This window comes from Antechinus flavipes, chromosome 4 (genome assembly GCF_016432865.1).
Source record: "Antechinus flavipes isolate AdamAnt ecotype Samford, QLD, Australia chromosome 4, AdamAnt_v2, whole genome shotgun sequence".
Taxonomy (NCBI): domain Eukaryota; kingdom Metazoa; phylum Chordata; class Mammalia; order Dasyuromorphia; family Dasyuridae; genus Antechinus; species Antechinus flavipes.
Window position 1 is genome coordinate 39,918,707 of NC_067401.1, and position 13,256 is coordinate 39,931,962.

Sequence of the window (13,256 nt, forward strand, 5' to 3'; positions counted from 1 at the left end):
CTCCATCAATGAAGACTAACAACTTATTTTAAAGTGCAATACGAGAGGAGGAGGGAGGAAGGAATAGGAAAGGGCCAGATTATGAAAAGCTTTAAATGCCAGTTTTTGTTCAATCCTGAAGTTAAGAGAAAGCCATTGGAATTCATTAAGCAGTGACAAGGTCAAACTAATGATTGAGAAAAGTTACCTTGGCCAGCTAAGCTAGCTCTGTGAGCAGCTAGGATTGTGGACAGTGAGAGTAACTGACTGAAGTTTGGCAATAGATGAGCAACAAGGATATGGGGGCAAGAGATTCAAGAGTACAAGACAATTTAAGAGTTAAATTGGCTTAAAGGATCAAGATTGGAAAAGGGTAAAAAGTTAAATCAAAGGAGAATGGCATAAATTCTGGGGAGTAGAAGAATTATAAATTATCTTTGATAAAGAGAAAGAATAGGTTTAGAGGGGTGAGGCATAGGAAGAGGCACAATGGTGATTGTGTGTGTGGAGAAAAGGAGAATGTTTAGTCAAAGACCATAAATTTAGAATATGGAGGAATGAAGAGATCATTTAGGGGCAGCTTAAGTGGTACAGTGGATAGAGCGCTGAGCCTAAAGTCAGGAAGGCTTTGTTGAGTTCATCTGACTCATCTGACTCCTGACACTTACTAGCAGTGTGATCCTGGGCAAGTCACTTAACCCTATTTGCCTTGGTTCCTCATCTGTGACAGGAACTGGAAAACAAAATGGCAAACCACTCCAGTATGTTGGCCAAGAAAACCCCAAATGGGGTCAGAAAGAGTCGAAACTGACTGAAAACAAAACAAAAGACTTGGAAACTAAAGTCCAGAGAATTTAAATGATTTGCCTAAGGTCACCTGTATAGCAAGTACAGATTTATGCATTCTAATTCTCTGGCTTCAAATTCAGCATGTTTTCCAGTATTCCAAGATTGTATCCAGACATTCTGGAAATTGACCTAAAAAATATCAATCAGGACAAGAGCTATGGGTAAAGAAAGTCACTGAATTAATCATCAGTCATTCTGTTCTTTAACATTAAATTATTATGTACTCTCTCAGTGTATTCCAGCTTCCTAACTTTTTAGGTTATTCTTCTTCAAGATTTTCCCCATATGTCCCTCATGTGGATGGGGATACTTCATACACACTAACCTGCTCTATATTGCCTTCCCATATGACCCCCAATTTCTTATGAATCAAATCTAATAATTCTTCTTTCAATAAAATTGCCACCTCCAGTTTATTTCCTGATATCAGTCATCACCTTCATCTTCATCAGATGACCTTGGGCAAATTATTTAAGCACTGCATCTTCTCAAGTGTAAAATGGGATCACAATGGCCCCTCTTCTACAAGGCTGTGTTCGAGGATCAGATGAGACAAGCTAGTAAAGCACTCTGTGAATCTTCAAGGACTCTGGGTGTTGGCTAAATCGTCAAAACTAACACTAGTCTACAAAATGGAAACGGCAATCCTTGTGCCACCTACCTCACTGCACTGGTGTAAGGAATACTGCAAAGGTGAGTTATTACTGATGTTGACATTGCCTAGACACAAGCCTTTGGCCAGATTAGTCACAATTCAGACGGACTCAGGGAATCCTTGGGATTTGCCTATTCAGCCAATAATAATTTCTGAGCATCCTATATTCTTTGACGGAGTACGTCCTTGACATCTTAAGAGAAGGGCTTGGGCCTGAAGCCGGAGCACCCCACAAAAAAAACACAATGCACCCCTCCTCCTCCTCCTCTTCACTTGTCTCCACGACGAGTCCCCGAGTGCCACATTGGGCCCGCCTTGGCTGGCAGTCCAATCTGACTTCCCGGTCCTTTTCTGCTTTTCCCGAGCGCTCCCATTTCTTGGCCACCTGGAAATGAAAGTGCTTATAGGACTGCCTGACGAAGCTCCAGAGATCACTGTAGATAACGCCCAGAAAATTTTTCCTGGCCTGCCCTCACTGTCTAGCCAGACCAAAGGAACTAAGAGCCCAGCAACAGCAGCCCCGCCTCCGATACCGCCTCCACAAATTTCCTATTGGTCAGAGGCCTTCATTCTCTTACTCTATTGGCTTTTCGAACTACCCATCATCAGCGAAGAGCCCACCTTCGCCCAGCGGCTATTGGTGAGTCGTGACGTCATTTCCATCGCCCGACCCTCATTGGTTCCTAAGAGCAGAGGCCGTCAAACGTCACGAGAGCGGGTCGCCATTTTGACTGAGCTACCCCAGTGACAGGAGCCGGGCAGGCAGACGCAGCTTCTCCCCGCTTCCCCTCCCCCTTCCCTATTCCTTTCGCCACCCGCGAGCCCCGTACTCCCGTCGCCCCGGCCCTGCCATGTCCCAGAAACAGGAGGCTGAAAACCCCTCGGAGGAGACCGGAGAGGAGAAGCAGGTGAAATGGAGGGGGGTGGGGAGCGAGACAGGGCGACCGTGTTGGGGCAAGAGATGGCCTTCCCCCGGCGTCTATTGGCGGGTAGGGTCCCAAGCTCGGCTCGGGTTGGCCACTTCCCTCGTCGCGTACGGTGAGTCCCACCACCGCCGATCCTTTGAGCTCGGGTTAGTTAGGTTGCCTGTCGGTCAGGACCGCGCTGCATCCTAATTGGCCGGCCGGTCTGTCGCTCAACTGGGATAAGCCGTGCTGTGATTGGCCAGAGCGGGGCGTCGGGCGGGTGCTGGGAGAGGCTGAGTGAATGAAGTGGGCTAAAGGTCTAGTGTGTTACGGGGGCGGCGTGGTGCCGCGACGCTGAGCCGGCGCGTGGGGTCTCTGAGTCCTACGCTCTTTCATTCTTCCCCGCCCTCCGCCCGCTACAGAGCGAGCGCCCGCTAAACAGTCGGCTGGGCTGGTGGGGGCGGCGATTCGCGTCACGTCTATTTAAGGTGGAGGCTTCTCACAAGTAAGAGATTCGTGTTTGTGGAGGACTGAGACAATCTGTTTTCCACCTCCACCAAGACGGCGCAGGATGCGAGGGGGCTGAGGGCTCTGAGAGGAGACGTGGGGGAGGCGCCGGGCTGCAGGCCAGGCAACCTGGCATGCCCTCCCTGCGGCCAAATAGGTCATCACCAGCAGGGCAGGCAGCTCTTTAACAGATTCATTCATTCAGCGGCCGTGGATCAATCAGGTTCCCTGATGTGTGCGAGCCCCCAAAACCGCCAGGACAGAGATGACCCAGGCTGGACTTCCATGGCCTTAAATAAGTGACTTCTAGTGGGAGGCAGATAGAGAGTTGTCAGGACAACTGATCTGGCAGAGAAGGCTTCAGGTTTCATTGATCAAGTGGCACTGAGATAGATAGGCCTTGAAAGAAACAAAAAAGCTTCAGAGGATCTTCCCTTCCCCCCATTCCCAACAGTAACAGGATCCGGGACCAGCCAAAGGTGGGGTGAAGAAGAGAGCATCTCAGTACCACACAGCTAGTCCCAGTCGGTCTTTCACAGCTCCAAATTGTCATCCTTTGTTTCGTTTCCAACATTGTGAGTAAATTCCAAAGGGACCTTTTTGTGCCCTGTATACAGTTGAAGATACTGAGGCAGCTACCATAGTCATTCAGCACCTACTATGTGCCAGGCACTGGGCTGTCAGTTGCTAAGATGATAGTTGACTTGATACAGTTTCTCAAATCTGACTTCTTTCTCTCACCTCCCCTGGACCACCACTTAGTTTATGGCTTCACCACCTTTCACTTGAACTAATACTGTAGCCTTCTGATTGATCTTCTTGCTTCCAGCCACACCTCTCTCATTTATCTTCCATACAGTTGCCAGCATAAATCTGACTGGGATCCTTGTCAAAAAGCTTACAGTGACTCCTTTTTCCTTTTGAGTAAAATACAAATTCTCCCTGGTGTTTAAGGCACTTCATAGTCTGTTTTCAGCTGTCATATTCTTTTCCCCCTATAGTCCAGTTAAATTATAATACTAGCTGTTCCTCTTATTATATCTCCCTCTATGCATTTGAATAAGCTTCTCTAATTCCTATCTGGACCTTCTTAATTTCTGCTTCTTCCAAGGCTAGATTCTGGTGCCTCTGGCCATTTTTCCTCTCTTTCTTCCTCCCCAATAAAATGTAAACTCTTTAAAATTAAAATATTGCTCATTTTTATCTTTGTATCTCCAGCACCTAGTAATGTAGGATTCTTTATGTATTTTACTGAATCAACATATGGTTCAGTTGGCGTTAATTAATAGATATTGTGCTTTCAAGACCATGGAAAGCCCTGTCATACAAAGACAAAAATGAAATAGTCATACCCGCAAGGAGCTCCCATTCTAATACAGGAACAAAATGTGCACAGAGAAGTAAATACATAGCATATGCACAATAAAAAAAACAAAGCATTTCAGAAGTTACTTACAGTAGCATTAGGGAAGGTCTCTTAATAGAGCCTTAAAAGAAGCTAAGGGTTCTAAGAGAGAAGAAGCAAGAGCACCTCAGGCAGAAAAACCAGAGGAAGAATGTCATGTAAGAGGCATAGCAAATGGGTTGGGCAGTTTGACTGAAAGATAGAGCTTATTGGGAGAAATATGTATAACTGGCCTGAAAAGATAAGGTAACTCTAGATTGATTCTAAGTATCAAACAAGAGTTTGCATTTTATCCTGCAGGCATTAGGGAGCCACTGAAGCTTCAAGAGTGGGCAGTGACACGTTCAGACCTGTGCTTTGGGAATATAAATTTGGCAGTTATGTGGAAGATTGATTGGAAATAGGAGAGAAACATAGGCAGGGAGACCAATTATGATGCTGTGGCAATAGTGCAGGTGAGAAATGATGAAGGTAATAATTAGGATGATGTTGATAAATAGGTATAGAGCAAAAGCTTGGTAGCATTCCCAGAGGAACAGTGCATCCAGCCTACTTTTCTACAAATCTGTGCTGATAGCTGTGTGAGAAGAGAAAAGAATATAGATAAGAAATATATTATGGAAGTAAAATGACAGCTGATGGAATATAGAGTGAGAAGGCAAGGATGGCACCAAAAATTTTAATGGATTACTAAAAGATTCTAGTTTCAGAGCTGTAAGGGTCATATAAACTAAATATTTCAGGAAACAAGACACTTAAGTAATATGACTTGCTCAAGGTTACATGGGTACAGAATTAGTATGATGGTGTCTTGGACAGAAACAGGAAAGTCACTCAACCAACAAGCATTTATGAAATGCTTACTGTGTGTCAGACTTTGTGCTACGGGCTGAAGATATCTAACTGGATAAAAATGAAAAGGAGGAGTGGTTAAATCTAATAAGGCAGAGGGGAGTAGCATGCTTCTGGTCAAGGAGCAATTAGAAATGAATTCCGTTTTGTGGTGGGACTTTAATTGCCCCAATACTATTAAAACTTATGAGAATTCTATATAAAAAATGGCATTCCATTTATCTTATCCCCCTCCTTTTTTTTTTTTTTTTTTTTTTGCCTCTTTTGTCTCACAGGTAGCCTCTTCATCTTGGGGCACCCAAGTTTTTCCTTGGTTTTTGAACTTCCTTGTTGAGAATGAGCCATGTGGCTCATTTTAGCATAAGAATTGCTCCATGGTTAAAACTGCTGCAATTTGATATTGCTCCCTGCCCAAGTCTTGTAAACTGGTGGGGTTGATCTACTGGTATGGTGTGAGCTGCACCTCTTCTTACCCTGGGCAATAGGATGGGGATTGTCTTCACCCTCATGGATTTGAGCAATGATTTATGAGAAGCATTGTGGACACTCTTTAAACAGGAGTAGGGAGTGGGTGATAACGGTGGTCTTAACTGCAGCTGTTACTTGGTCCTTAGTTTGACAAAATGGTTTCTGTTTATCTCCCCAGGACACACAGGAGAAAGAAGGTATTCTCCCTGAGAGAGCTGAGGAGGCAAAGCTAAAGGCCAAATACCCAAGCCTGGGACAAAAGCCTGGGGGCTCGGACTTCCTCATGAAGAGACTCCAGAAGGGGGTATGAGGCACTATCTTGTCTCTTTTTCTGTTATGTGTTTGTCATTTGGGCCCTATAAATTGTGAAGGCATCTTAGCGGGAGGAGGGTGAAGGGGAACTGAGGAGGAAGAGGACTGTAAATGTCTTGCTGTCCTTTTTTCTGGAACTAGAACATTATAAACTCTTGTTTGTGATATATTCCACCTGAATCAATCAGAAATGGCACCTCTAGGTATGTCAGAATATAAAGAAGCATATTAGGATGTTGTTGGAAAAAAGGTAAAAAGAAGAGGTCCAAGGAGGTTTCATTTAAATGGGTAGAAAATGGTAGGAAAAAAATAAGATATTAACCTCCCTCCAAAAAGTTTCTATTTCCACTGTGTTGTTCTGGATATCTGCCCACTTGACATTTGAAGAATAATGGCTAAGCTGTGTGTATGTGAGAATGCCTTATTGAAGGGAAGGCCAAACCATCCCTACCATAGAAATCCTCCTTCATGCAGTGAATAATAAAACTCCTTCAGCCCTTTGGAGATAGCTCCAGCTTTTGTTAATACTCCCTATAGAAGCCAGTTTATCTTTTCCAGAATGATTCCCCACTCCCCGGGAAGGAGAGGCTCTATTTTATAGCTGCCTATGTAGGATTCTTTGGCTCCCAAGGTACTAGAAGGTGCTTCTTGTAAATGGAATGGGAAACTTAGTGAGTATTAGTCACTCTTGATGATAAAATGCTGACTTTTGAGTCATCTTGCTAAGAACAATGCGAATTAAGGCATTTTTCAGCCATGGAAAAATGTGGAGGAAAGAGGAGAGAGACCAGATTTTCCTCAAAGACTAGTTCAACTTCTCACTTTTAGGGAGTTCATTTTAGCTCTGAACCTGTTCTACAAAGCCTGAGTTTATTTCCAGCTGACTGATGAGACTACCAAAGACTGACCAATAGATCGGGCAGTCAAGCTCCTCCCTTCCCTCCCTCATTCATTCATTGCTATTGATTGTACTCTCTTTTGAGTACTATGGTATTCACTAAAGAGGAAAAAGGAAACATGATTCCTGTCTTCTGGGAATTCAGAGTGTAAAGTGAAGAAATTAGATGTGATTACAGGAAAAAGATTTAGATAAAGAAGCATAAACAACATGAAGAAAGTATAAGAAAGTGGTAAGAAATCACAAGGTTGCTAATTTCTTGGTAAATGAGACTTTTGAACAGAGTTTGGAAGGAAGGTCAGAGTGCATATTTCCATTTTGAGCCAACACAAAAGTCCTAGACCCACTTTTGCCTCAATATTTGCCTCTTGTCTTCTAGCAAAAGTACTTTGACTCAGGAGACTACAACATGGCCAAAGCCAAGATGAAGAACAAACAGCTGCCAAGTGCAGGACCAGACAAGAACTCGGTGACAGGAGACCATATCCCCACACCGCAGGACCTGCCCCAGAGAAAGTCCTCCCTCGTCACCAGCAAGCTTGCGGGGTAACCTGTGCCCCTCCCCTCCCCCTCCTTCACCATCGGACTTCTCTGTATTATAGGCTGGGCTGGGCTGAGCAATTAGTCATTCAAATCTTCACAGTAATCTAATCAAAAGGGAGCAAGCAAATGGAGAGATGACTTTGGACCTGGTGTTGGTAGCTGGAGGCTGCTGAGGAAGGGGGCAGGTGCGTTGAAGAGAGGTTCTCATTTCAGCTCATGACCTTTTGTTCACATGGAAGATTTTCAGGGCATCACCCGCAGCCTTGGAAATCCTCCTTAGTAAGAGGTATTGATGTGAGATGATGGCAAAACTTACTAGTTCTGATAACTTGGGAGGGAAGGCAGTCTCCCCTTTCTTATGAGAAGAGGTTACCCCAAAGAGTGGGATCCCTTTGTGGTAGACATGGCATCCCTGGAGAACAAGCTCTGCAGACAGAGGGTGGAGGTGGCCTGGATGGAATGCACCCTTGGGACAGGTTAGGAGAATCCAGGAGAGAGAGAGGAATCTCCTGGACTTGTGCAAAACCTTAAAAGCCTACTTGTCCCCTCCTCCCCAAGGCCTTTGCCCTGCCTTCATGTGGCCGGGTGCTGGCGTGGTTGGAGCAGCTGATTTCACTCCTGACCCATCGCTTGAGTTCTGCTCCCATTCTGGTCACTAAGTGGTGGTGTGACCTTGAACAAGTTAACCTATTTTCTTTTTAACTGCAGAAGTTGGACTAGCCAATTGCTTCTAACTCTCTGAGTTTCTGTTTGAAAAACTTTTTGCTGTTAATCATGTGACTTTAAAATGATAGACTCTGCAGTTCAGCAGTTGCTTGATGTAGGTTTCAGCTAGGCGGAGCTGTAGGCTGATTCCATTAAGGATTCCATGTAGAGAGTAGAAGGGGAAGTTTGGGGCTTGTCCAAGGGGGGAGAGGCCACCTAGTGTCAGGACCAGGGGGAACATGATGGAGAAGGCAGTCGTGGATATTTGTCTCTCACTCATCCTCTCTCCTTAGCTCTAGGCCTAAAAAGTAGCTGAGAGCTTGGTCCCTGGGCAGGCGGGAGCCTGCTTATCATAAATACGCAAAGTTTGGTGTTTTGCCTGTATTATTAGGGAGCTGGGATGGAAAAAAATGGAAGGGCCCGCTCTTCAAAGGGCAAGGAGCAGCAGCAGACCACAGATGTAGAACAGCCGCTCTTACCTTAGAGGAGGCTGGGAAAAGTGGGAAGTATAGGGAAGGGCTAGAAAACCTAAATCCTTAGGGGTCAGGATTCCCAACTACTAGGGAGCAAAGAGGGCTGGCACATCTTAAAGCTCATTATAAACCTGCCATGGGAAGAATTTGGTCAGGGAGGAACAAATGCATGCTTTGGCCTGAATAGAATTGTCTGAGCAGGTTACACTTCATTGCTGTTACTTATCAGAGAGGGTCAGAGTGAAGGTTGTTCCCTACTTGCCTTTTTATTATAAAAATCCTGATAATCCGTTCACTCAATTTATGTGAATGACTAACTGATCAACTTGATTATATGTGTATATAGAAGTGTGTATATATGCTTTCCTCCTGCTTAGCCTGTCAGATTTCTTGCTGCCACTAGAAAAGTTAAAGAGTGTGGAAAGATGAGGGTCACAGTCTTTCTGACCCACAATTTCACTGGCTCTCACTTGTAAATGTATATAATTATTTTTGTGTTTCTTGCTCCATTTCCTCATGCTCTCTTCTTAGGTCCAAAGCCCCATGTGGAAGGGGAGAATTGCTAAGCACCCTGTATAGTTGCCTCACCTGTCCTGACCACTTTGTACATAAATATGTCACATATATTATTATATATATAAATATATATATAATTTTTGTACGTCCTTTTCATCTCCAATCTTCTTGAGTTCTCTGTTCATTTCTTTCCGTTCCAAGTTACTCTTTCCATTGCCCGGTGTGAGGCCTCAGGACTGATGATCATCATGAAGTTTGGCTTTTAGGGAATACATAGAAGAGATAGGAAAATTAGACCTTCCATTGCCTTCCTCCATGTCTGTTTCTGAGAACTATGAATTTTGAAAACAGGGAACCAAATCGTTTTCTGACTAGCCTGCCCTTTTTCCACAACATGGAGTTCCATAAGTTTGTTAACAAAGAAAGGCTTTTTTGCAAAATAACTTGGGTTTTGGTTGTATTCTGTCCAAAAGACATTTTTGTGTAAGATCCAAAAGAACTGTCAACTTCCATCATCTACTCAGGTGTCTCCACTTCATCAGTCCTGCTTCCTCAATCAGCTTGACCATTTTGAATGGTTTTAGTCGTACCTTTGAAATAGAGCCTACTCTGAACCAAGAAATTTGAAACCCCAGATAACTGTTGGGTTTTGTCTAAAGGATAATTTTGTTTCTTTGAGCATCCCCATGTGCTGCAGAGGGGCAAGGAGAAGGCTACTGTGAGAGACAGGATTGGGGATTTGTCTCCTCACTTCCTTCTTCTCTCTGCTGCTCTGGGGAAAATAAAAGAATTTCCCTGTGTGGACAGGGATGGGGAGAAAACCAAGTGGCTTAACAGTTGTTGAGTATGGAGCAGAACTATGGGGTGGGGAGAGGAATGGGGCTGCATACTTTTTCCCCTGTTACTTGACAGTGTTTTTATTTTTTCTTCTGTGTTCGTCCGCAGTGGCCAAGTTGAATGATGCTTCCCGGGGCTCCCGACAGATCCTGAGACGCTGCCCCCCTGGGTCCTGTGCTGGCTCCTGCCCCTCCTTGCCTTAGTGGCTAGGGGGTCAGGAGGTGGCCTGGGTGCGGGCCGGAGAGGCAGAAGCCCCTGCCCGACGGTGTCCCAGCGCATGGAGCCCCTCGGGTTGAGCACCAAGACCTTGAATCTTTTTTTGTGTTTTATTTTTCCAAATATCTGCTGGGAAAAATCTCTATGAAATCCTGGTGTGGGGTTGAGAGGGTGGGGTTGGGTGGGTGGGATTATGGGGTAATATGAATTGGGGCTTGGAGCAAAAAAAATTTGCTGACTTCCCTCTTTCTGTAGCCCTTGGTTGTAATGGCTGGGTTTGGGGTTGCTGTAGGGAAAATGGACTGAAGATGGAAGGATCAGTCCAATTCCACAGAAAAATGCCTTGTGTGCTGGGTTTGGTGTCGGGTGATTTAGTGTCAGGTAAATGGGACTGTCCATCCAGATCTGACTGCCACAAATGCAGTTCCCTTGTCTCTGCAAAGCAGGCTGGGAATCTTAACTCTAACATACCTGTCTTGGAGGATTGCTGGCCCTTTAAAGTAGCACTACGGTGGGAATTGGAGCTGTGAGTTTGGGGGGAGGCATAAATGTGTGGGAGCCCCAAAGAGCCTAGGGAACTTTTTCAGTATTTGAAATAAAAAAAAAAAAAAAAACACCCACAAAAAAACCCCAGAAGTCCTCTGAAGCTGCTGGTGTGTTTTATTGAGGGGGGAGAAAGTAAGATTATAGAGACCATCAGAGATAAACCTGGTCTAGAATCTTGGACGAGCATGGAACAGGGACACTTAAATAAGTTTTGGGTGGGTTCTAGCTTCTGTCATTGAGGGGTGGAGTAGGGAATGGAATAGGGACATAGTTGAATAGGCTACAGCCATTCCTAGGCTGCCAGTGATTGTTGCTTTGGTTTCTATGGTGGATATGGGAGGGCCAAATCAATCATCTGGGTATCATTGGTAGTAGCTTACACAATCATAAATTCAGTGTTCTAAGTATTTTCATGGTCCCATTTCAAAGTTCTAATAGGCTGAACATAAAGGGAAAAGGAAACCCTACCCACCTCCTTTCCACTTGAGTCTTTCTAGTTCCCTCTCCAGCTTTCTTTGTCAAAGCCAAAGCCTTTTCTGCTTGTGACCCTCGAGGAGCCAGAGAGTATTCTCCCTAAGCTGTCTCAAGCCCAACCTGGCAAACTGCTCTTTCGAGCCCAGAAGCTGTCTCATGATGTTAGTTAAACTCTTCAAGGTACACACCCCACCCCCAACTGATTTTACCTGAACTAGCACATTTTACTAGTATCTAGTAGGGACAGGTGATAGTCATGTTTTCTAAAGTACGATTAAAACATTTAGGAAGAGTATGCTTGAAAATGAAGTGATGTTGCAAGGGAGAGGCATTCCTATAAAATAATTTTGTCTCTTCTGCATGGGGGAAGATGAAGGGATAGGCAGAAAGGTTATTCTTTGTCAGGTAGGTCTTCCCCAGCCAAGTGAATTCTGTTCTAGGAGCCTGGCCTTTACATCTTCAGAGAAAGTATGTGCTCAGATATCTTCCAACTGGTTTGATTCAGTTAATACCAACTGAATAGCTAATATGTGCTATGGACAGTTGGTAATAACAAGATGAGTAATTCACAGTGTCTGCCTTCAAGGCAGTTATGAAGCAGGGTGGGGAAGAGGTGGGAGAAGAAATAAAACATTCAACCATAATGCAAAGTATAACATGATTAAGCTAGATAGGATCTGAATGCCACAAATTGCTCTAGAGTTATAGGCAAGAGCATATTTTGTTGTGGGTAAAGGGAACCTTTTCATAAAGGAGGCTTTGAGAGGCCTTCAAAAACACTGGTCACACCTGTATGTCTGCCCATGTGATAGGCTTGGGGAGCTACTGCTTAGGGAAGAAAAGGTCCCTACCTTTATGGAGCTTTAGATCTAGTCCAAAAAATGACATGTACGAGTTAATGGTGTTGCAAGTTAAATACACTGAATTATGAAAAGCTAGGATAGAGAGGAAGATCAGGGGGTCGAAGGGAGATGGCATTAGTAATGATGGACTTAGAAGGATGCTAAAGTAGACATAATGATGGAGAGGATAAAATAGTCTAAATATTAAGACATTTAACATCAAAGAAGCCTAAGTAGGTAGAGGGAATTGTGAATTACAGCTGAAAAAGCAAATGCCAAATTAATACCCAGAAAAGGAGTTTGAATTTAAAAATAGTAGAGAGCCACTGAAAATATTTTGAGTAGCATGCTCACTAGATTTAGGCCTAAAGAAAATTAGTCCGCAGTGATGGGGATGGATTGGAGGAACTAGATGGGAAAGACATATTAGGTGCTAAGCATTGGTTCAGATGGGTAATAAAGGGGCCCTATTAATAGGATGATCACAGGGAGAATGGAAAAAGTGAAAGGGAGAAATTGGAAGCACCTGGTCATGGGTTAGACAAGGAAGAAACAAAGATGATGTACTGATTTGAAACATGGAACACAAAATGACCCAAAACAACATAAAAAGCAGGATTTGAGGAAAAGATTGATTTTCTACACGTTGAGTTTTTGGTGTTGAGGGGACATCCAAGAGATGGCCTGCAGCTAGTTTTTCTGTGTAGTATTTGAAGATTTTGCATTGTCAGGGGGGAGGGGGGAGGTGTCTCACCTAAATGGGCGCCTAGTTGTGCTGCCAAGCTCTCGGGGGTTTTAGCGCTGGAAAGCAGTTGTTCCTAATAGGGGTGGTGTTGGCATAGGGGTCAGGAGGGTCTGCTAGCCATCCTGGCCAGGAAAGGAGAGGCAGATGTAAGCCAAGAGGCCAGCCCACAACATGGGAGAAAACAGCAGGTGTGACTTGTCCAGGGCCACACAACTAGGGTCTGAGGCCCAATTCAGACTCGGATCTTCTTTCAGATCCAGCTCTTCCCTGCACCACATTAGTGCTTGTAGGCAGTTGGGAGTGCAGCTCTGGAGCTCAGAAAAGGAGGAGAAGTGGAGATGTAAACTTTGTCATTTGCATGGAGATATGTTACTTGAGCCTCCCAAAGAGAAAAATGGGAAAGACTAAGTGCAAACACTTGGGGAGCCCTTACCTTAAAGAGTTCTTAGAGTGGAGAGAGTCAAGAAAACTTGTCTAAAAGTCAAGGGAAGGGAAGGGGGAAGTGAAGATGGGATGTGTTGAAGACAGA

General features: G+C 44.5%; 1 protein-coding gene across 1 annotated transcript; it reads left to right on the forward strand.

Moving 5' to 3' along the window:
* Positions 1–2,186: 2,186 nt before the first annotated feature.
* On the forward strand, positions 2,187–10,756 carry ENSA (endosulfine alpha). The gene is made up of 4 exons (XM_051992755.1): positions 2,187–2,391; positions 5,799–5,924; positions 7,210–7,376; positions 10,013–10,756. Exons 1-4 carry the CDS (start codon positions 2,335–2,337, stop codon positions 10,026–10,028), a joined length of 366 nt encoding a protein of 121 aa, XP_051848715.1. The 5' UTR covers positions 2,187–2,334; the 3' UTR covers positions 10,029–10,756.
* Positions 10,757–13,256: the final 2,500 nt, after the last annotated feature.

Bases quoted from the DNA above. Each gene is read 5' to 3' on its own strand.
- ENSA (XM_051992755.1), top strand. From the start codon at position 2,335: ATGTCCCAGAAACAGGAGGCTGAAAACCCCTCGGAGGAGACCGGAGAG. The intron at 2,392-5,798 runs GTGAAATGGAGG...TTATCTCCCCAG, and splicing joins AGACCGGAGAGGAGAAGCAG to GACACACAGGAGAAAGAAGG. The intron at 5,925-7,209 runs GTATGAGGCACT...CTTGTCTTCTAG, and splicing joins TGAAGAGACTCCAGAAGGGG to CAAAAGTACTTTGACTCAGG.